Source organism: Accipiter gentilis, chromosome 1 (genome assembly GCF_929443795.1).
Source record: "Accipiter gentilis chromosome 1, bAccGen1.1, whole genome shotgun sequence".
In the NCBI taxonomy this organism is placed as follows: Eukaryota; Metazoa; Chordata; class Aves; order Accipitriformes; family Accipitridae; genus Astur; species Astur gentilis.
Window position 1 is genome coordinate 25,215,679 of NC_064880.1, and position 23,009 is coordinate 25,238,687.

The window sequence follows — 23,009 nt, forward strand, 5'->3', positions numbered from 1 at the left end:
CGGCTCGGTGGGGATGGGGCTGAAAGCGGCTGGGTTCACACTAAGTTTTCCCGAAGGTCACTCGGCAATATGGTAACTCCCAGCTCGGCTGTCAGTGCCCATAAAGGCAGCTCTCCTCAGAGTGCGGGGGTGGGGAAGGGAAGGAGGTTTGTTTAGAAGCATTAGCGTGCCCCTCCCCCGGCCCCATTAGTGGCCCTTATTAAACCGGCACAGACAAAGAGCAAAGATGCCCTCGTTAATGGAGAGTCTCCGATAATTACTCTGCTCTGCCGCTTCTTTTGGGGCCTGAATGGCCTTTGAATAATGTTTCTCTTGCAGCGGTCGCAGACAATACCCTCGCAGACTGCTTTAAGCGGTGCCAATCCCATTAGCAGAAGAATAGCAGGGCGCTCCGGTTGCGAGGGTGAGGGTGTGCGCGCTCGCGGGGAGGACGGCGGGCTCGCCGCGGGAAGGGGGCTACGCTTGCCCACCGCCTCGCTCGCCTCCCTTGCCCTCCGCGGCCCAGCGAAGCGCAGCAAAGCAGGGAAGTGCTGGGACACAAATCTCCCCGCTTAAGCGGCGCCCGAGCCGGGGGGCCTGCGAGAGCCCCGGTGCCCCGCGCGGCAGGAGCGCGGAGGCGGGCACGTCTGCTCACCGAGAGGGAAGAGCGGGGAGGCAGAAGCCCCGCAGGACTGAAGAAGAGGAGGGCCTCCAGCCTTCCCGCGTGTTCCCCAGGCACAGGTCTCCTCTCGCACCCACGCGAGACACCGAGGGGGACGGGGGCCCGAGAGGCTGCCGAGTCAGAATCCTGCTTTACCGTACAGAGGCAGAATCCTGCTTTACCGTACAGAGGAGGCAGTGAGGTGACAGTCATCCCTCTGCATCCAGCGGATTACAGAGCATTGAAATGGCTACACCGCCCGATTTCGGGAGGGTTAATTTTCTGCTGCACACCCCAAGCAGGAAGCTAATTAGTGTGTTCAATAGGTGGCTGTCAACCAAACTTGGAGGAGTTGGAATAACTCTACCTGAGCCTTGTGCTTTGATCTCCCCTTCTGCAGGATAAGTGAAAATAGAGTAAAGCTGGGCTGGCTGCCGTGTTTAATTTAATCATCTGATGATATTTATTTTCACAAACGTGAACTCAAGGAACAATTATCAGAAAGGCTTCATCTCGCGCTGAATGTGCCAGTTAACGGCCTTTCTGTGAGGTAATAGCTTCTATGTAGGGAGTCAGTAATTAAAACGTGTGAAAAAAGGCCCCTTCTTCAGAGGCTACGGGGAAAGACAGTGGGTCTAACGCTCAGCTGGTGGGAACTGGCAAGTCTGCCAGTGGCCACAATAAACGCGTATTGCTCCTTCCACATTATGCCGGCAAAGGATGTGCCCAAAGGGTTACTGAGAGTTTCCCAGTTTGAGAAAGATGTCTGGTTTCTTATCAGCAGGAGCCAAACTCAGGAATAAATGGTACAATGATCTGGTCTTTGGAAGATGGTTCTGCTGTACTCACGGGAGACGTTCAGATCTAAAGAAGAGCACTCGGACCTGCAAACTCTCCCACAAGAAAAGCGGCAAAGTCAAGTTTCTAGTGTTAAGAGATAGAGCCATTTTCTCCCTCTTTCAGTGTTAACTCTCTAGACTTCCGGAACCATAATCTAAAAGCTAAGAAAAAGTGGACATTTGAGACATTCCAAGTAGAAGGAAGTTGACTTCCTTTATGGCTTCATCATGTGGACATTCAGGGCACAATTTGTTTACTTGTACGGTTAACCACCAGATGGCTCTATGCCCTCTGTTCAGTTTTGGGCCTTATGTTGATGGTTGACCAGCAAGGGGCACAAAGCTGGAAGTCAAGCTGTGTGGAAGGATCTGTTGGATAGCCACCACCATGTCTTTAACCAGGATATCCTGCTTGAAACAGCTTGTGATTTCATGTTGGAGAACAGTGATATGCTTAAACAATGAAAATTGCAAAATATGGAACTTGCATTCTTAAATATATAGAGTAATTAACAACAAAAATTTTTCCAAGGTTCATATTTCTTCAGAATTAGAGCATGTTATCTTGCAGCTTTGAAGGATAACATTGGTAATTTTTTTTTTCTACTGATACACAGACTGCAAGAAGAGAAATCTCTACTAGACTAGAGGAAGAAAATGCAGTCACCTGTTTTCAGATTCGGTTGTTTTATGCTGTGGTAGAGGGATATGTGATGGGTTGCAGATATAAAAATGTAATTGAGAAAGGGGATTGAATCTCTTCCTCCTGTCAATAAAATGGTGACAATTGTTTATAAAGTGCTTCTCCGACAGAATGGAAAATTAAAAACTCTAACCCAAACTGTACCCTAGCAGCCAGTGTAAGAAAGGTGCATGTTAATTGCATTTTGCCTAGGAAATGGAAAGTGTTTCCATCCCAGTACCTTTGCGCAAAGGATTTCCAGCAGGTAAGAACAGAGTTAGGAATACCTAGAGCTAGGAAAAGTACTCCTTAGGGGGCTGAGAAGGACAAAACTAAGAGACCAGTATCAGCTTCTTTCACTATGTGTTCCCCGTGTTTCTGGGGGGAACACGGTGTTTTCTACAGACCCCCACAGTGCACAAGGCAATGCTGTGGGTTTGGGGGGGGGGGGGGGGGGCTTGGTGCGGGCCAGCCCCAGAGAAGCATCTGACAGGAGGTGCCTTTCCCATCTCCCACACAGCGAAGTGCTGGGGATTGCACAACGCAAACCATCGCAATGCCTGGACGTGTTTGGCAAATGGGGTCCCAAGGAGCCCCATGAGACATGCTTGGGCTGTAGGAAAGAGAGGGGGGCAGGAAAAGCGCCTGACTGCACTGAATGCCTGGGACTTGACTTGGCTGCTAAGACAACTGGGATTGTTTTGGGTTCATGGCGCATGGTTATTGTCCTTCTGGATTTATGGCTGCTAAGTGTCTCTGGCAATCTGTTTTTGAGCAGAAGGGTGATTGCTCTTGAACAAGGCCTCTCTGCTGTCCTCCCCTAAAAAGAAATTATATCTATGCCCTTCTGCAGCCTGAAATCACTTTTTCACTACAGGTGGAAAATGATACGTGGGCCACTTCCCAGAAAACTACCTAAGTATGAGTGTAGTGTTCAACACAGGCAATTTCTCTTCAACACAGCAGTGAAATCAGAACCAGGGAAGGGATAGATTTTTACACTTCTCTTTGAGCACAGCACACGCTGCCTATGTGCTCTCCTCCCCTGACATTCATGTTCTCACAGGTGATGGACCAGCGTGCCCTGGGGAGCTCAGAGTTCATAGTTGGCAGAGAGGCAAAGTTCTGAAGCATCATCAGACCCAAGAGTCCTGGAGGGCCTCTTTCCTTCTGAAGAGCCCAAGAGATAAATGTCTCAGTACTGTTTGAGAAAAGGCTGCATGGCGATAAATAACAGGGCAAATGATGATACTGCCTTGTCGTTTGAGGGATTGTGGTGCATACAGTTGAATTAGAATAAAAAGATCAATCTTTGACTGCTACCCAGTGAAGAAGCCATTCATCTTTAGGAGCAGGGCTTGAAATGTATGGTGCTCTAGTAATATATTATTTGTAAAGGCCAAGATTAATTAATTTTCAGTCAGATAACCTGGTATTTTATTTTTTTTTTTTGTGCCAAAGGCTCTCATTCATCCTTGCTGTCACTGAAATGAGATAAACCACGCAAACACAACTTTGTTGATTGTGCCAGTCACGCTTTGCAGCATATACTAAACGGTTGGTGTGTGAGGATGAGAAGGACTGCTGATGGAAGCTAACCTAACACCTGCCTTTTGTTGTGGATTGTGAATCCTCTTTACGGACTCGGTTCAGAACCGCATTTTCGTGCAGTTACATTTCAGCACTGACCTTGTCTCTGCTGCTCAGCCCAGCACCGCTGACTCCCCTGGGACACAGCCAGCGAAACAGCGCAGCGCCCGTGATTTTAAATGTGTACACGGTGCTACTCAGAAGTGGTCTGCGTACACCGGACATCAAAATTCAGGTGCATCCCTAATCCGCACGTGGGTATTTCTCGCCATGAGGTTGTTTTTACAGGACAGGTATTGTTGGGTGGGGTGCCATGCTACCCCAATGAAAGGAATCGCAATGAAATGAGGGATGTGTAATTGTAACTTTTTGTTTTCTTTGGGTAACAGGTTGTGCCAGAGATCTTTTTGGTGCCCTGTGGCGATAGGAATTCACACGCCGTGCTGCTCCCTGCAGCCTTTACGCCTCGGTAAGTGTGCTTGCACTGGGGATGGTTCAAAGTCCGTTTGGGATTTTGCATTTTCCACGTCTCCTGAAGTCAAGTATCAGCTCCCTGAGAATCTCAGCCGCTCTCAAGGTGGAACGGTGCAATTTGACCCCTTGCGTTTATATGGGAAAACCTCGGGGTTTTTCTGTAAGGGGAAATAAGAAGCTGGCGGGTTACTGGGACACGCGGTCACCGCCGAGCCGCCCTCCCGCCGTTCCTAGCGCTGGCGCAAGGCCGGAGGGCTGCCCGCGGCTGCCGGCGCCTCCGCCCGGGCCTCCCCGAGCGCCGGGGCTCCCGGCTGGGCGGGCGGCGGCGGCGGCGGCGGCGGGAACCTTGGTGCCGCGGAGCCGTTTCCCGCGGCGGCCGGGACGGCTTTGCGGCAGGACGCGGCCCCGCCGCCCGGCAGCAGCGCGGCGGCGAGGAGGGGCCGGGCCGGGCCGGGCCGCGCCGTGCCGTGCCTGCGCGCCGGCGGCTCCGGGCCGGGCCGGGGCGAGCGCGGGGAGCCCCTCCTCGGAGCACAGGCAGAGCGCGGCCCCCGGGCGGCAGGTAAATACTCCCTTTGGTCTGCGGTCGGTGCGGGGCTTGCAGGGTCTGCGAGGTTCCCCAGCCCCTCCGGGGCGGGCAGCCGGGCCGGGCCGGGCTTCCCGCTGCCTTCGCCGTGCTGCCCGCCCGCCGAGCGCGTACGCGGGCTGTGTGCGAGGACCCGGGCGCGGCCGTGTTTGCATTTATAGCACGAAGACGTCTGTCGTCATGTGCCCATCTGGAAGGACGCGTTCCCGTGTGCATAGAAAGGCCCTGTGCTTTAGTTTTCCCCCACCCGTAGCCGCTCCCCATCTCGGCAGGAATTTGGGCTGCTCCCCGTCGGTAGAATCGAGCTCTCCAGTCTGTGTAGGCACGGCATGCAGGCATCGCGCTCTATTTTAATAGTCCAGAGCATGACATAATGCCGTGGTCTTCTTACATTGCAGTAAAATTGCTTCTGGTACGGAGCAAGCACCCAAACGCAGCCGGTGGAATTATACCTTCTGGAATCCAATAGGCCCGACAGGAGAGTGAGTATATGTTACGTGGGAATGTGCGCTAGCTGGAGCATCACCAGAAATGCTAGGATCACTGGCGTGGCAAGGTAAGGGAAGGGAAGAAACTCGAGATTAGGTTTGTGTAAGGAATCATGACTTGCTCCTGACCTGTTTTCTGTTCTGCAGCTATGCGCTTATGGCCCTGATCCCGCAAAAACATACAGGCAAATCCGATTCTAGGCACTGCGTAATCCCACTAAGTGACTACAAATAGTCGCAGTATGTAAGAATAAGAAAGCATCTGAATCTCAGTAGGACCAGCGCCCATACACTTTAAGCAAAAGTAGTTTTCATCTTGCCGCTTTCAAAGCTTATTTACCCAAAATCAGTGAATTAAATTTAGGATTTAAAAAATCAAAAATCTAAAATGTGAAACAGGGCACTACATAGTAGAATGAAGGATCTTATCAGTCTACGGTAGCTAGATGCATCATTCATTCCTGCAGAACCTTATCAGAGTGAAATCACGTTATGTGTTAACATTTCAATTTCATTAGATGTTTTGAGGTTTCTACTGGGCTTCCACTAAGATCTGCTTTAATAAAGTTATCGTTCAGCTTGGAAAACAGCAAGCGTTTGTGCTGAGTAGTCACATGACTCCGTAGTGGTACATGTGGTTACAGCCAACCTGTGGGGTTAGCTGTTGTGGCAGGGCTGGCAGGACCTGAGTGTTCGGGTTGCTGTGGTAGTTTGCTGAACTTCAGCATTATTTGGATCATTGCTTCCTTTCCTTCCCCTGCCCCTCTTCCTCTGATAATTAATGTGCCAAACCACTGTGGTCCTGGCTGTTTGAAAGACAAGAGGAGGGCTTGCTTTGAGGTTCAAAATTAGTTTGTTATTAAACACTGTATTTCCATCAATGTCAGCATTCAACCACTAATAGTTATGGGAAATCCAGGTCTCGCTGTAGAAAGGCTTGTACTGTCCCAGCTGAGTTTTTTGGGTACCATGGTTAGAGGGAGGAGTTGGCTACAGTCACAGGTCAGGGCTACTCAGAAAGCTGTGTGCTGGACAGATTTGGCTGTCAAGTGTGTTTCCTTATGGCTGTGCCATGATCTTAGGGAAGAAATGTCTCCCATATTCTTGTGGGAGATACTGTGTTTCTTACCCTCCTTCTGGCCGCTGGGGTAATGGCAGCTGTTATTCCCAGCTGTGGGGTCATACTGGGCTGTGCTGGAGTCTGAATTGCTTCCTGCTTGGTATGCCTCAAAGAAACTACCCTGCAGAGCTAAGTAAAAATTAATTGTGTAGTCTGGCATGGATGGTAAAGGATTCAGTTATTAAATTGTTATTTATACCAGCTAGTGCTTCATCTAGAAAGGTCCCAAAGTATCTTCTGAGTCCTAGTTATAAGAAGATAAATGCCTTCAGCTGGCAGTCCCCCTTCTGTATGTCCTTCATTGCTTAACTGCAGCCACCTTGGGGTGCACCAGGACATTGCTGCATACAACAGCTGAAAGTTCAGCAGCCTGATTTCCAGCAGTCTCTGTAAATGAGTTCTGGAGGAGCAACAACCCCAAGAACAAAATGTGCCTTTTATTTCTGTTCAGAAATCACAGGGACAAACTGAAAATGTCTTAATTTCTGATCTCTTTTAAAAAAAAAAAAAAAAAAAGTCAAGCTTTTAAGGGCTGGCTATCTTTTCCCTTCAGGATAGTTCTAGAAAGTGTGGAGTCGGGAGGTACTTGTAAAAATTCAGTTTGCATTAACCAGAAATGTTTATTTAAAAAAAAAAAAAAGTTTTATCTCACCTGGCATATACAAAGTTCCCCCACATCCTAGCAGGAGACAAGCTGGTACATCGTGGCAGATACAACTAGAAATATTAGACTGAGTCATGTTTTCTGCTCTTTCTTGAATGTCCAGTTCAGTCATGTTTCCTCTTGTACTGGAGGAGGTTTGTATTGTCCCTCTTGGATACCCAGTTCCCTGACAGTCTCTGTACTCTTTGTGCTGAACTTGGGAGGTAACAGGCTGTTTTGTGGTGGCAGAACAGGCAGGAGTTCTTGTAGTCAAGGGAGACATGTAAAATGCAAGTTATACAACTTTAGACAAACCTGTACGCACTAAGCAAATGAAAATAGAAATCATTGACCCTCCCTTGGGTTGTTATTTGAGACTACAGGTATGTTTAAGACCACACATCTGTGCCTCAGGCCAAATCACTGCACTGCTTCATTCCGCTTGTCCACGTGGATTTTGTGCCTGAAGTGTGGGTTTGAGGTGTTTGCATCCAGATGATCTTCCGGGGCAATGCTAGGATTTGGGAGGGCCCCTGTTCGCCTACGCCTGACATCCTTCCCTGCGAGGTCAGCCAGCCAACAGGCAGCATGCACAAGGGCATAGTCTGGATTTTAGTCTGACGTAACCTATGAAGGTGCCCACATGCTGATGGGTTTGGCTGGCCTGCAGCCTGGGCTGTGTGTCATCATCAGCTAACTCCCCTCCGGTCAGTCTGCTTTGCTTTCTGTTCCTTTACTTGCTAAGAGTCCTTCATGCTTTCCAGAGTCCCAGTCCAGCTACTGAGATTTCAACTGGTTACTCATCCAGGGGAAGTGATACAGCCGCTCATTACTCGGTGATGCTCCCCAGCCAGGAGGGATGTGTGTCAGATGGCTGCAAGGCAAAGGAGTCAGTGATAAGATCTCTGGAGAGTGGTACAGCAGTCAGTCTCTGGGAAAGAAAAGCTTCTGTGGTCCATCTTCCTCCACTGCTGGGTCCTCCTCACCCTCTGGACCCACTTTGTTCCGGAGCAGCGGGCTGTTGTGCGCTTTTCAGCTTAGAGTTTCTTGTGTTTTAATTACTGTTTCCAGAGTGCAGTTAAAATTAAAGATAATGTATACTATAAGCATGTTTATTATTCATTACTGTGTGCTCATCACTGGATGAGCTGTTCTGTAGCTGTGATATGTTAGTTCCCCAAGCAGGGAGGATGCCTGGGGAGCTTCCTTGTTAAAAGCACTGGATCAGATCAGCAGCTAGAGAAAATCTACGCTTCACAGAGCGAGACTCATGTATCCTCACTAAAGGTCTGCTTCCCCTCACAGAATATGGCATTCTTCTTTCTGCCTGGTTTCACCTCTTTCTTAATTTCAGCTTTTCTAGTTTGAATTTTTTTTTTTGGTTTTGTTTTCTGTAGTGTGGAAGAGATCACTGCTGTCTTTCAGCTTATCTGCAATTAGGCAGCAACTTAATTGCAGCTGTTCCTGCTCTTTGCCTCTGCCTGGGTGTAGCAGACAGGATGTGGGAGCTCTTCTTCACTGATAAATGTTGGCAGTTGATTTCATCCTTAAGGGCTGTAGCAAACAAGTGGTTTTGCAACATGGAAATGGTTATGGTTACACTCCTAGTTATCCTGTCTAGCACCTCGTCCTATAGCCAAGCATTCCTGACCAGAAAGCCTCTTTCTCCAGTTTTCCTGAGCTTTTCCTTAATATTGTAAGTGGTCTTATGCAGGAGTATCAGTCAGAAGGTATTTGTGTGAGACACTTGAAAATTGGGATAATCTGAAAATTTTAAGCAATTAATTTATCAGTTGTGTGTTGGGGAAAGAGGATTTTGAAGGGGCACTTTAAAAATGTGATCTAAAGACAGTTATCCAGGCCCTGTTAAATCAACCATTGACTATGATATGGCAGTCTCTTTGAAACTGTGATCCCTGTTCTGTATGAAAAGTTTCTTGTAGTTTTATCTTCTTTGTGATGCACTGTAAATTTCATCTAGACATTTAAATGGTGAATCTAACAAGCTTGTGTGCTCTGTTGCTCACTCGGTGTACACAGCAGTAGGTCACCTGGAGTTTTGGAATCGCGTGGGGAGAAGGCTTGCCTTGTGCTGAGGGAACAAAATACAGCCAGGATACAAGAAAATGTAATAGCTTGCACAGGGATGGTGTCCCAGCTGATGCTCGCTCCCTGCAATCACCCGTTATGAAATTCCTAGTTGTCGGTCGCCGCTCCAAATTGAGTATGAGAGGCAAGCAGGAGTGCAGCTTTCAATTGCTGCTTAGAGAGCTGGCCACTGTATGCATGGGATTCGTAACTGCTAGCAGTGTAAGTGTTCTGAACCAGGACTGCTCTTTGGTTTCATATGGATGGCACACAGTACAATGGATCTGACTGTGGACGTTGTGCGCTGAGGCTTCAGCCACAGCAGCAGCTGTGATACTGTGCTTCCTGTACAGCTAAGGGAGAGAGGGTTTCTGGCTGGGGGAGAGGCTTAGATGCTATCATGCTTTGAAAGAGCTTCTGGTCACAACGGGATGGAGAACGTTTGCTGGGTCGGCCTTGCTAGACTGTAAATAAATAAAGCATCCTCTGCCATCTAGTTACAGCAGGGGGATGCTAGAAAGAGGACACTCCGCAATACCTTGCAATGTGCGGTCACTGTCACTTCTTCAACTTTTTCTGCAAGCATCCTGTGCCAGCAATGTATAGAAGTGCATAGACAATGGTAAAGACTTTGTGTGTGACAGCCATCTGTGCATCCTCATTCTGTCTTCTACCCATTCAGGTGTGCCCACCTGACAAATACAGCTCAACTTCTTAACTGAGAGGTAGCACCTAAGTCTTCAGCTTCATAGATTTTTTCAGCGATTTTTGCACAGCAGAGCCTGGTTTTCAGGGTCTGTCATTGACCTAAGCCTGTCCCATTTAGATTCTGGGCAATGCCTGGCTGTTGTTACCCACAGAGCTAGTCAGAAATCCTTGTAGCAGCAAAACCTGTAGGCTGTGATTGTTCAAGGTGCCACTGGAAGACATTCAGATCACAGGCTGAGATTGCTCAGACTGACAGGCAGAAAAACTCATTAGGTACCAGCTGCTCCAGCCCCAGTAGATTGTTTTCAAAGAGGCCGTACCATCCATCTTTTCTTCAGATGACCTGTTGTTCAGACCAGGCTTGTCACAGCCCATAAACTGGGCTGTAGTGGTCCAGGCCTGCAACATAATAGAAATAAAGGTCCCTGAGGCTGCTTGAATTTGCTCTGCTACCAAATTGTTACCCAATTGAAAGAACATCTCTTTCTGTTTTCCTTGTTGGCATTGGAGTTTCAGCCCACAGTTACAATGCAGTGCAAAGATAAGCAGAGCTGGTTCCCACAGCAGGTTCCAGGGTGCTGAGAAGGGGATAGGACAAGCTCTCCAGTGGCTGAGGCACCCCTGCTCTCTATTTGCATACAGGTAACTTGTAAAACTCCTCTTGTGCTCTTGAGATAAAATTCTCAGAAGCACCCAAATCTTTGCCAGGAATTTGAGCCTAGGAGTCAATGAGACTTGGGGGACGCTTAACATTATTACCTGCCGTTTGCTATCTTTTGCTGGCTGAGAGCTCCTCTCTCATTTATGCATTTCCTCCTGAACACATTGCTTCTGAACGTCATTGATTGTTCCTTTCTCTCTCCAAATACAAGAGAAAAGGGGAAGTCCCTATTTATCTGGTGTGTATCCCTTATTGTTTTATACATCTCAATTACCTGTGTGCTGAAGAGGAGGTCCTGTGAGCACCAAAACTGGCAAGACTGCTTATCAAGTTGTGTGATGCCTTCTATTCCTCCTTCCTGCTTTCCCCCTCTGCTTCCCAGTGTTTTCAGATCCATCTCATACTAACCCCTTGTGCTGTCGTTAATTTGGAGAGACCCATGTGGTGGCACTGGCCTCCTAGAAAGGATAAGTAACTGAGTTTTGCCAGCTTCTCCATTAGCAGGAGGTTGAGTTTGGGCCTGTTTCCTGTCCAGTGTTGAACAACAAAAACAGCATCACACTACTGCTTTTTCACATCTAGTTGAAGTTACCTTTACAGCTCAAAAGAGAGAGAGAGAGGGAGAATAACTGGCAGATAGGCAGGATGGTGGCACAAACCCTGTTTCCTTAAGAAACCAGACTGAAAGGTGCTTCTTTTATATATATTTTTTGTATGGATTGGTGAGCTAAATGGTTCTTTTCAGTCGCTGGTTCCTAAACACATGCTGGCTCTAGCTTTCTCTCCTGCCTGAGCTAGAATGAACAGTCCTGAACATAATCTGTAAGCTGGGGGTATATAACGAGTGCCTGTTGTAATGGTGTATATCGCTTGGAAGATTGCTTTCTACCCTTGCCTTTTCCATGCTTTTTCATTTTTGCCATGTGATGCCTGGGTATTTTCCATGGCCTGTGAGGATCCAGAAAAGCACATCAGGAAGTTAAGTGATCTCTTCCAGTGTATGTTCCTTGGCGTTTGTCGTCCATGATTTTTCTCTGCTGTCAGACTGTGCTGTCACCTAGGTTAAGTCCTTGTGGCTTCTTTAAGGGAAGTAATCTTGACTAAACTGAATGTCGGTGTCTCACATGGCATGGCCAGCAATCCTTGCTGTTTACCTCCGCCATATGAGTAATGTGGCCACTATAAACTCATGATAGTAAGACTTTACTCATGTTGTAAGTGCACATTAATTATCAGACTGTTGCACATTCATGGTTGAAAGCTGTATCTGTGTTAGACGGATGTACAGAAAAGCATGTTTTTCAGCTGCTGCAATCCCTGTGTCCAGCAGTTTTTGCTAACTACAGTGTACCATGTTCCTTTGCCTTTTCTTCAATATGACTAGTTCTCCGGGGCCTAGATGAGCTGTTAGTTTTCTGCTTCCATTAACAAATCCCTGCTTACAGTAGCTTTGGCAGTCTTTAGTAGTTTGGGCCGTTGCTTCTCTCTTCCTCTCCTATTCACTGCCTTAGGCTGAATGTCTTTGGAAAATTTCAGGTGTTTCCAAGAAACAATACATAACACAATACATTTTATAGTAATTTAAAAGGAGTTCATCCTATCCTATTGTTTGCCTTTTTTTCCCCTTCGTGTGAAGGAAGCAATTTCCACTGCTTTCCTTCTTCGAGGAGATTCTGATGGACCTGTTTACTGCCATATCAAAGTTTGCTTTCATTTGGCACCAAATCCATGCAGAAGTCTGAATTAAATTTTTGTTGCGTGCCACTGTCAGAAAATGCCAAATTGCGCTTATGGAGGATATGTGATTGCAGAATCCCAGCACTAGTGGGAATTACTGGCACAGCTCTTTCTTTGATCTAAGGAGGTTCTTGGTGGTGTAGGAAGGGATGAGCCTGCCACCATTGAGGTCACCTTTCACGTCTTTATTGAGCAGGGCAAACAGACTAGTTTGGAAGCTATGAGTGCTGCAATTTGTGAACTGTGTGATACAGGGGCCTGTCATCTTCTCATGACCTTGTGATTCAGCATCTTACTGGATGTGAGGTCAGTTTGTAGTGCGGCATCACCACACTTGGCTGCATGACGCTGGATAGCTACAGTCTCGCAGGATCCAGAGAAACATGCAGCCACATGAAGCCTCCAACATTTAAAAATGAACCTGTTAAATGTAAGTGTCATTTTTTCCCCTTGCTTTTCACCTTTCCTAATGATTTGAAATAAAGAATAGAGCAACATTGCATCTGCTACCACTGAAATGCTTCAGTGGCATCTCACAAGCCCTTCTGGAGTGATTTCTGCTTCAATCCCTTGAGTGGGAGCAAGGCTATATTCTCTGCCAGCCCCTGTGAAGCAGTACCTTTGAATGGGCCAGCCTGTAGCTTTCACTGTTGGCATATGATTGTGTTAGCGCTGGTTTTGTTCAAGTGAATGCCTGTTGCAGTTTTGCAACTTCAAAATATCATTCTTGCTTTGAAGACATGCTGTAGGAGGATGTAGAATAAGTGGACAGGTTGCACAACATCATGTCCCTTAGCCTGTTCATGGAGCTCCCAAGCTCTAAGGTACCAGGCAGCAGAACGCTGTTCTGGGATTGCTGGCAAGAATGAGCTTCAAGAGTGAACTCCATGCAGCATTAACCTGACAATGCAGATGTGCTCGGGATGACTTTATTTCCCACTGCTGTCAAGTGGCACTATTGCGCAGCTTTGCAAAAAGTCTGTTCCCATACTGTTCTGATTTGAAACCACTCCAGATCTGTTCTGTTCAGCCCTCTGGTTGCAGTTCTGGGTCCACCTTCAGTGTCTTACTCTACGTTTACTTGTTGAAGCTGATCCTCGTCCTGGTTTACTATGAGACTAGTGAAGTGAATCCTTGCAAAGAGATAAGGAGAGAAAGATCCCAGTGTAAAGGCTTGAAGTTTCCAGAGTTACGTATGTGATTATTTATTGCTTTTGAACGTTATTTCCTTGGAGTGTGTTTGCAGAGATCATGGTCTGAACTGCTGACCTGTTAGGAGGGAGGGTGAGCTGCTGCTTTCAAACACAACTGTGTCATGGCTGGCCACAACTGAAGTGGGGATGGGAGGATGCCAGGGGTGATTGCAGAGGGGGTTGGTTTGTGCTACAGGATTCTGTGCCCCCATCTTGGGGGGCTGCTGGTCTCCTTCCTCCCTCTGGCTTGCTATAGGAAGGGGTGCCTATTTAAAACGACTTTGCTAATAGAAGTTAGGCAGATAGACTGTTCTGTATTAAAAAAAAGAACCTTAAATAGAAGTATTATCTGTGTTTGATGCTGTTTAATAGATGTTTTTTCCTGCTAAGTGTAAATCTTCATGGGTCCTGGTAGCACTTCAGCATTCACAAGCTAATGAGCTGCTAATTATCAGCCCTGCCCAGGCTAATTAGTTCTGTTAAGTGTATTAACCTAGGCAGAACTCTGAGCTAATGCAGCTTTGCTGCTTCTAGGACTTGAGCTGATGTGGCCAAAACTGGGATGTAGATCTCTGACTTTGGGCTGCTCTGCATATATGGGCTCTAGGTACTGTGATTTCTCCTAGCAGCTGTGAAAGCTGTTCTCCAGCTAGCGCAAATGCTCAGTCTCCAGGTCCCAAGAACTTGCATGCATTTGACTGCTTTCCCCAATTTAAACATACCTACTGTGCACTTCCCTCGAGCATGGCAGCACTGTGGATGGAGCTTCAAGAGGGAGAGGTGAGAAGGCAGCAGGTTTGGTATGACAGAAGTCAGCAATGAGATGCCCCTTTACTGCACCACAGGGAATAGACCCCCAGCCACCCCACCCCCCTTCCTTCCTCGTCACAGGTGTGAGCTCAGGTGGATCAATGGAGGTCTTCAATAGTTCTAGCTTTAAAGCCCTTCGCTATTCTTACATTTTGTCCAATGAGTCAACAGCTTGGAAGTAAAGATCTGCAGATTTGTGACGGTGCAGGATATGGTATATTTTGTTTTGCTGGTAGGATGCATTGTCTTTCTGGGCCTTAGGTTGCCACATGGTTTCACTTAGGTTCCCAGTGATATGCTAGAGACACACTCTTTGCAGCACTCTGCAGCAGCCTAATAGCATTGATTTATTAGGCAAATATCACAGTTCCTTTTATGCAGGCAAGTAGGCAAAGTAGCTGCTGTGAAACTCATGCTGGTCTCCTAAAATTGGGAGCGCGAGCAGTCTGGGAGAAAAAGGCAAACTGTTTGAGGCTGGCTGGCTGATTTTACTAACCCTTCGTTTCTCAACTTTTTCTTAACAGCCCCATGGGAACCTGTACTAAGCATTCCGTAGGTGGCTGCATTTGTCATGTTAGTCAGTACTGCCTCTCAGTGCAGCTTTCCAAAGCTTGGTTAATAAATGGCATCACTTTGCTTCCTCTTCATCTGGCACCCCATCCTGCTCTCTGCAGGTTCCAGTTCAAGAAGTGATAATACACAGAGTTCACACACAGTGAACAACAGAAACCCCAAAGGGGTTCTTCATACACAATAATCTTGGTGCCAAATGAAGGAGAAGTAAAATCAAGGGGACTGTGACTGTGAAAGGAGTGATGGGATTAAACATGTTTATCTGGGAAAAGTCCCTTACTGATGTGATATTTTGCTTTCCTTTCTCTACAGGTACTCTCCATCACTGTGAGCTTATTTCATAGATGAACTGTAGCCCGCTTGATCAGTGAATGTTAAGTCTCCCATCTGAAGAGGGGTTGATTTGGTTCCTTTCTACCACTAAGGATCGTGGCTGGTGAATGTATTTGCCCCACTGCCTCTAAATTAATGGTGTGCCAAGGACAGATGTGAAACAGCTCTTTCTCTGGATATTGATGTGGTATCTTCTTAACACATTGCAACGCCTTGGGCCCACCAGCAGCACAGGATATGGAGGCTCTTGAAGTTGATGACATTAGCCCTGCCTTGGAAGTAACCGAAGACTTTTTCAATAGTTTTGATACTAAGCTTGAAAAGATTGTGCAGCCCTCTGAGGTATATGGTGTACAGGAGGTCCCTGAACTGGTTGGGCATGAGGTATTTGATCAGATAACAGAGAGCAGGAATCTGAGGAACGTTGCCTCCTTAGCCAAAAGTAGCCTCATCTGGGATCACTGCAAAAATGGCCTCTTGGAAACCAAAGCTCAGACAGCATTCCCTGCCAAAGACCACTGCATGGTGCAGAGAGGAACAGCTGCTGACAACCTCGCTTGGGCAGGGGAAGGGGAGACCGCAGCTTTTAACATATTCAGTATCTGCCAGCGGAGGAGAGACAGGCCTCGCTCAGTGAATGACATCCTGGTGCAGAATGAGGAAGCCTCCACATTCAAGCCAGGACACAACAGGTCACGCTCTGATATTAGCCAAGTAAACTGGGGAGTGGTCTTCACGGGCACCTCCCTGCAGCAGCCACCTGCACCTGGTCAGGACAATAACCGTGCTCTGCTCTCTTACCTGGCATTAACCAAGGGAGAGGACATCCAGGGAAACACAGGTTTGTGCTGGTGCTTCATTGTTTCTGTTGATATGAGGACTTTCCTATTTGTTTTTCATATTTATCTTGAAAGAGGAGCTGCATGTTTAAAAAACACAACCCTCCCCCTCAACAACTGTGAGGTAGCTCTTAAGAGGATAGAAGTCAGCATGGCTCTGTTGTCCTTGATATAGCTCTGTCTGTTTGCCTGCCTAAGGATCAGTTTTTAAACCAATCTCAACTTCCGTTCCTTTCATGGTTTGAAAAACTAAGCTTGTTTTACTTTTTGCTTCTATTTTGTTCAGTTTGACTCGGGGGGGAAAAAATAATTTACTTTTTTTTTTATTTCTGGTCATTTCATTTTCTGACATGATTTTCCCAAACTAAAAAAAATTTGAATGCTAAAGCTATTGGGAGAATGGCAAATCCAAACAAAGCTAGTTTTCATAAAAGTTAAAGAGGGGCCGTTAAAAAGAGGGCATACAAAGCTTTACTGTGAGGCCTGAGATCTCTGCTCTGTTTCTTTAAGAAATGCTGGCTATTCATAAACAATTAACAAAAACTCAAGCATGCAATTTGTGCTTGTCAATATTAAGGCATCTCTGCCAGCCTTGGATGGGGTACAGGAAGTCTTGTTATCAGATTGAGGCAGGCGTCTCCAGTGAGCTGTATGAAGCGATGTTTCAGCAAGTGATACTTTTTCCTTTTCCTTTCTGAAGCACTGCACTGGAACAGGTTGTGCTCAGGGCTTCAGAAACACTGACCCAATGTCTCCATCTCCATGATTTATTTTGTAGATGCCAGAAGTGGACTGGGCACTTCTGAAAAAGAAAAGCAGCTAGTGCCACAAAGATTTTATAATCTAAATAAAAGCAGGAATTAACAAAGGAATTAAGAAATGGAAATAGATGATCTTTAAGGTCCCTTCCAACCCAAACCATTCTATGACTCTAATAATCAAAGGGTTGTGAAAGCCTGCATGTTTGTGTATGGTAGAATGACTCCAGTTATGAATAGGCAGCTTGTTTAGGGTTAAAACAAGGCTTTTGGATTAGGTTTTCCAGGTAAGTCAGCTATTTTGGAGCATGAAAAGCAGATGCCTAAATGTCTGTGTTTGTGTGTATATATAAATATATATGTAGGTATATATATGTATGTATATATACATACACAAACCTGTAGGTTATTGTGTTACATTGTGACATAGTTGCTGTATCCTAAAGAATGGTGCTCTTGGTTGACAAAGGCAAGTATACCTGCTGTTACTTTTGTTTAGGGAGATACGTTGCTTCCCCATAGAGTGGGGCTTCTGTTCTGTGTCCTTCCCGTGGAAGGGATGCAGAACAGGAATGCACCCAGAAGCCTGGAGACAAGCTCTCAGTTTCTGGCAGCTGTATCCTGGGCATCTCATGGGTTTAACTTAACATGTAACACATTTTTACGCCCACAGAAACACCATTAAAATCTAGCTATTAAAGGCCAATACCTGTTCCCGATAGTGTTTTAAGCTTAATCTTTTTGGCCCAATTTCCTCATGCAGCCCTCAGAAAAAGAAGGGGTTCTGTTACTTATACTGTTCCTGTAAGAAATACCTAAGCCATCCTGTAATTAAAGACCTGTTCATGTACTTACTAAGAGAGAGTAATTTCAAACTGCCACTGGATCCCCAGTTTGCAAGAAGCAAGTCACCAATCCAGCTGAGCAGCAGAGTCAGAGGCCAAACTGGTCTCCCTTCTGTCAGCCCAGGGCTCAGGCAACTGCAAAGTACGTTGGGGTGCACCCTAATGCATTGCATCTCTGTCTGGGGTGAAGCAAATTACATTCCCCTCTCCCTTACACACAGATGCAAGACAGTGTGATGCCACTGTTCATAAAAGGTAGCAAAATGAAAAATGGAAACAACGACATAGATTTTTTTCCCTCTTCTGGCAAACAAAGAAATTTTACTAGGAACTGCACTGGTGGAACCCCATTGCTTCTGAAGTCAGGGACTGCATACAGCAGTCTCTCCCCTGCTCCTGGGTGAGAGTCTCTGTGCTTTCAGAAGCCAGGCTGTCTGCAGTGTTGTCCTCCTTCGTCCGTGGCTCCCACTTCAGCTGTTCCAGTCCACTTTGCTTAGAGATGACAGACCCCAGGGAGACACACCGACCCTCTGGAAGCCCTAAAAGGGCCTTGCTGTATCCAGAGTCAAGTCTATAGCAGGACTTCAGAACAGTGTCTAGAACAGCTTGATAAAAAACCTTCTGTGATATAACCATGAGAGGAAGAGAAAAGACAAGAAACGCGCTCTTTGTACAGGTGGATGTAACTGTGGGATTCCTTAAGCTCGTTGTGTCCAGGATACAGTCACCCCACCACAGTGTGTACCCAAGGTGTGCTGCTTTGGTAGTAGCAGTGGAATGCAGTTGTACTCTTCCCAGCCCCTCAGCAGGCACTTACTTACACTGTTTAAATGCAGTTAATCCAATGAAGTTTTTCTCCATACAGAAAAAGTGAACAAACTGTGTTAGTGTCATGTATTCTTTATGGTTATGATTTCATGTTAAACAGTTTGTAGTTGTGAATTATAACTGTGAAGACCTCACATCTGTAAAGTAGTTATGTGAAGCATAGCAATATTGGCACTCTTCAGAAAAACAGAAATTGACAGATTTCCATGAAGAGAACTCTTGCTTTTAGACTCTCTGCAATGGTGCTCGGTATCTTATAGCCCACCTGTTTCACAGTTTCTCTATGGTACCAGGAAAAAGTGCCATTGCTGTGCTCGGTGCTGCCAGAAGCATAGGTCTCTTCAAAATGGGTTTTTACAGAAGAGACTCAGCAAGGGAAGGAAATGGATTAGTGAGAGTGGCTGAAGATCCTCTCCCAGTACTCATCTATAGCCCCCCTATAGCAGCAGTCAGTACCTCTAAGGTGCTCAGCCCATACTTTTTCTATTGCTTTTTGCAAAGTTGCAAGGCATTTGTCAGTGTTTGCTGTGTGCCCTCTTAGAGCCTTTCTGCATGGGATGTTTGAAAGCAGGGGTACCTTCTTTAAGGAAGGAGAATTTCTGTGCTCTAAAAACGCGCTCTTTTAACCTGTTTCTCTAACCTGTTCTGTTCAGCTGCTCTGCAGGTTTTAGAAGGTAGCGATGGTATTTCTTCCTTCTGTGTTTACAAGAGAGCCTGCCATAGAGGTTGGTGCTACTGTGAGCTGAGCTGAAAAGGGAAAAGCAAAAGCAAGAAAGCAGGTGTTGCTGATGCATGTATCTGGGACTGGTAATTATTCTCCACAAAGGACTGAAAAATGTATTTTAAGGTTGGCTAAAAGCTGCTGCAGTGGTTGAAGGGGTCATAGTGGCTGCAGCCTGTGGAGACATCCCTTTCCAGGGCTTTAATACGGATTAAAGGATTGCATATGATATACTGAGAGCAACTTCAGCCACTCCTGCCAGTCCTCGTTGTGGTAAAGGACTTCCCTCTGGAGCCTGCAGAGGTCTCCCAGTCCTCCGAGGCTGGCTGAGTTGCTGCATAGATTAACTCTTCACATTTTTTTTTTTCCCTTATCTTCATAGTATATTTATTACTACGAGCTTATCTGTTCCTGCTGCTTGCTTTTTTATAATACAAATAAAATGAAACTGGATCCTTTCCATGTGCTGTGAAAGAAAAGGATCTGAAAAGAAGCTGTGCCTTTTGGGGCAGTATCTCCTTAGGCCTGCTGGCAAAACAGCTAGTGTGCTAGAAATGAACTCTGTTTGTGCTACAAAGCAGTGTCAAGAGGTAAGTGGAGCTAGAAAAGACGGAAGTTGTAAGCAAATTCAAGGCAGGCTTTTTTATTTCTGGACATGCGACCTGGCAAACAAAGGGAGAATGGTGCTTCTGTAGTATCCAGCAAAAGCTTGCTTAGATCATTAAAACACAATGTGTGAGCAGTTATCTTTGATAGTCATGTGGATGTTTTTATTCAAACACAGCCACTCCCAGGAGTGTGGGTGCTATAGTACTTTTCCAGGGTAGCTGGTTTTCTTGCCTGCCATGCCTGTGAGCTTGGGGAACTCCAGAGCTGTCATTGTGCTGAGCACCTGCACACTGACAAACTGTCCTTACTGTAGAAGGCTGGTGCCTTGTGCCCCTCTCCAACAAGCAGCTATGGAGGTATTCAGCCAGCCCCATTGATTTTGGCAGTATATTTTGTCAGGAAGCAGAGCCTGTGGGGTGTTTGCAGCATTGTGGCATGGCAAAATAGACATATCAGAGAAAGGTAACTGCCTTAAAACTGGCCAACAAGCCTAAAATCTACTGTGTCTGATTGAGGCCAGGATTTCCCCTCCTTCTTTTGACTGACTGGTTTAAAAAAATACCTTCCCCGCCCCTTCACATCGCTTTTTTTATCTGGTTAGGAGCCTAGCCATCGTTTGGGACATTTTGAAGATATGATTTTTGTACTCGGAGTTTGTGCAGGGGATGTTTCAAGAGAGGCTTGGGCCCCTCTTCGTATAGCTCTTGTACATATTACATACTTTTCTGGTGTGTTTTTGTAGAGATAAGACATCTAAATCTGTATTCATGAGCAGCACACCACTGGTTCACAGACTGGGGACGGGGGGCGAGGGGTGATCCTTGAGTTCTGAGGAGTCATTTTACAGTGCTGCTTTCTCTTATTCTGGTGACCACACCAACTTTATGTCGGGGTGTTTTCTTTGTTTGCCAGGTATCCTCACCTTTGGCAGCAGTAGTGGTGGCTGGTGCTGGCTCTCTGACGTTGGCTCATGCAGCATTTAGTGGTACTTAGTGTGCTCAGCAGGCTTGTGGTGGTGGGTCACAGAGCAGCAGGCAGCAGTGCCATCAGTTGCTGCTGTTGCTGTCCTGCTCAGGGAGGAGCTGCAAAGGCAGCTAGCTGGCAGGGGGAGGCGTGGCAGGTATGAGCTGCTGCAGAGGTGGAGATGGCCAGATGTCCTGAGAGGTGCGAAATTATTGGAGGTGTGACGCGCAACCTTCACACTTCCCCTCCGGTGTTGGCCAGGTAAAGCCTAGCTTCTGACCCAGGGAGGTTTCTGAAGCATAATTGCCATTTGTGATTTTGCAAAACACCCCTGTAGCACTGTCTTTTTGTCTGTGGTATGTAGAAGCTAGGCAGCCAGGCCAGAGGAATAGGCCATTAATTGCCACTGGGATGTCAGAACGTTATAGGTCTGTGGTGTTCTGCAGAAGATAATGGTCCTGCCATCTGAGAGGCGGATGTACGGAAACACTTCTGCACCTTCCCCTCTGGAGAGCAGGAAGCCTCAAACCACTTGGAAATAATCCCAGAGGTATCAAGCCAGTTGGAGAACCGATGCCCCCCCTGTGGCCAATTTATTTTCAGCATTAAAAGGTAGTCAAGAAAAAGGTAGCTGTACTGCAGAGATTTGGGGCCTTTCAAGATTTGAGGAGGCAAAAATGCTGTTTAAAACAGAATGTGATCCACTGCAGGGTCCGTAAGTGCTAGGGACTGTGGTGCATCTAGCAAGAGATAGCCCCTTCTCCCAGGAGATTACGGCTTAAATACACCACACAGTAAGGGTAGGGAGGGTGAGTGGGGACAGAGAGGTGAGGCACTTTGCCCAGTATCAAATGGGAGTATAATTTGGATCACCTGACTTTCTGGACGATACTTCCCCACTAACCCCTCTGCATAATTCAGAGAGTGCAGCACTTGCTCCCTGCAGGCTCACTCCTGATTGCTCCTTGGGCTTGGGCACCCTCCGAGCTGGAAGGGCCGTGGGGGGCTGGCAGAAAGCAGCGGCAGCAGAGGGGGCTAGGCTGGGCAGCTGCCTCGAGTGGAGGGAAATGTGACCTACTCCACTCCCTTGCCTGGGAAGCTGTGGGAGGGTGCAGACTGATGGAGAGGGGAGTGCTGTGGGAGGCAATGGGAGGGGCTCACATACAGTGGATAAATTCACAGTGCAGGATGGTTACAGTAAACAGCACTGATGAGTTTGGTCATGAAGCTGTTCTGGTTGGGAGGGTTATTCTTTATGGAGATTTTTGCTGTGGAGTTACAACACTCCATAAAGCTAATGAACAGTTTTCATCTCCTGGGGCAGTGCTGATTGCTTCCAGTGATGTTGTGATGACTTTCATAACTGAATTTTCAGGTTAGTTGCTATGATTCCCTTAGTGGTGTCAGCTAACTCTTCTAATGCGAACTGACCCTGTTTTTGTAGCTTTGACACTCACTTTCTTCCTTATTTTTAAAGCTGAATTGAGTGAATTTATAAAAAAACCAGCAAATCCATCTTCATTTGATATTCTCACTTCTTTTGCAAGTGCTGCTGTTTTATGCGTCTCCTAGCTGGTAGTAGGTGACCATGGCTTTCAACTTATACTTCTGTCTTTGCCAGAGTTGAGTCCTGTTCTGGGTTGGTCTTCCACTTTCAATCCAACCTCCTTCTCTACTGCCCCTTGGCACAGACATTGTGTCAGTATGCATAGGGTGCTGGTGGTCTGCTCAGCAAACACTATACAAGTGTTTGACTTGCTGCAGAGGAGCAAAAAGGATTGGATGGAGTGGCTGGGCAGCTGGGATCCTATAGACTTCAGCAGAATTTCTCATATGTTTCTCATACAATGCCACACTTGAAGGGAAAGACATAAAGAATAATTTGTTCAGGTTCTTCATCCATCTGTTTAGGCAGCTCATTCAGTGAGGAGCTTATTTTTGGTGAACAGCTAAGCCAACCTCACTAGCAGTGCATAAATCTAAAATTAAGAGTTTGCCAGTTGAACATTCTCAAAGCAGGTTTTGCTTTCCATAAGCCTAAGGAAAATGAAAAAGAGTGAATGCCCTTCTGGGGAGAGATGCTGTTTCTTTATATGAATTAATGCAAACTGCTGCCTTGTTACAAGTCCCATTGCTGTAGCAGTCCCTTCAAAAGAGGCGGCATTGGGAGAAGAAGCCAGATTTGGCTCCAGGACAGCCATCTGCTGGAAATTTGTAGCTAAATATCAGTGCCATTATTTCAGGACCAAGTGGAATCAGATAGACTTGCCTGAAAGAGATACAC

General features: G+C 46.6%; 1 protein-coding gene across 3 annotated transcripts in view; it reads left to right on the top strand.

Annotated features, from left to right (window-relative positions):
- Positions 1-3,876: 3,876 nt before the first annotated feature.
- PLEKHM3 (pleckstrin homology domain containing M3) overlaps positions 3,877-23,009 on the top strand; it is a 93,792-nt gene continuing 74,659 nt past the window's right edge. The window contains exons 1-4 of one of the 3 annotated variants that reach the window (XM_049808732.1): positions 3,877-3,986; positions 4,141-4,220; positions 5,207-5,364; positions 15,142-16,003. In XM_049808732.1, the coding sequence (XP_049664689.1) occupies positions 15,400-16,003 (604 nt within the window). In that variant the 5' untranslated portion in view covers positions 3,877-3,986; positions 4,141-4,220; positions 5,207-5,364; positions 15,142-15,399. Of the gene's footprint in view, positions 3,987-4,140; positions 4,221-4,663; positions 4,785-5,206; positions 5,365-15,141; positions 16,004-23,009 lie in introns of those variants that run through there. The other 2 variants (XM_049808742.1, XM_049808749.1) reach the window with 2 other exon arrangements.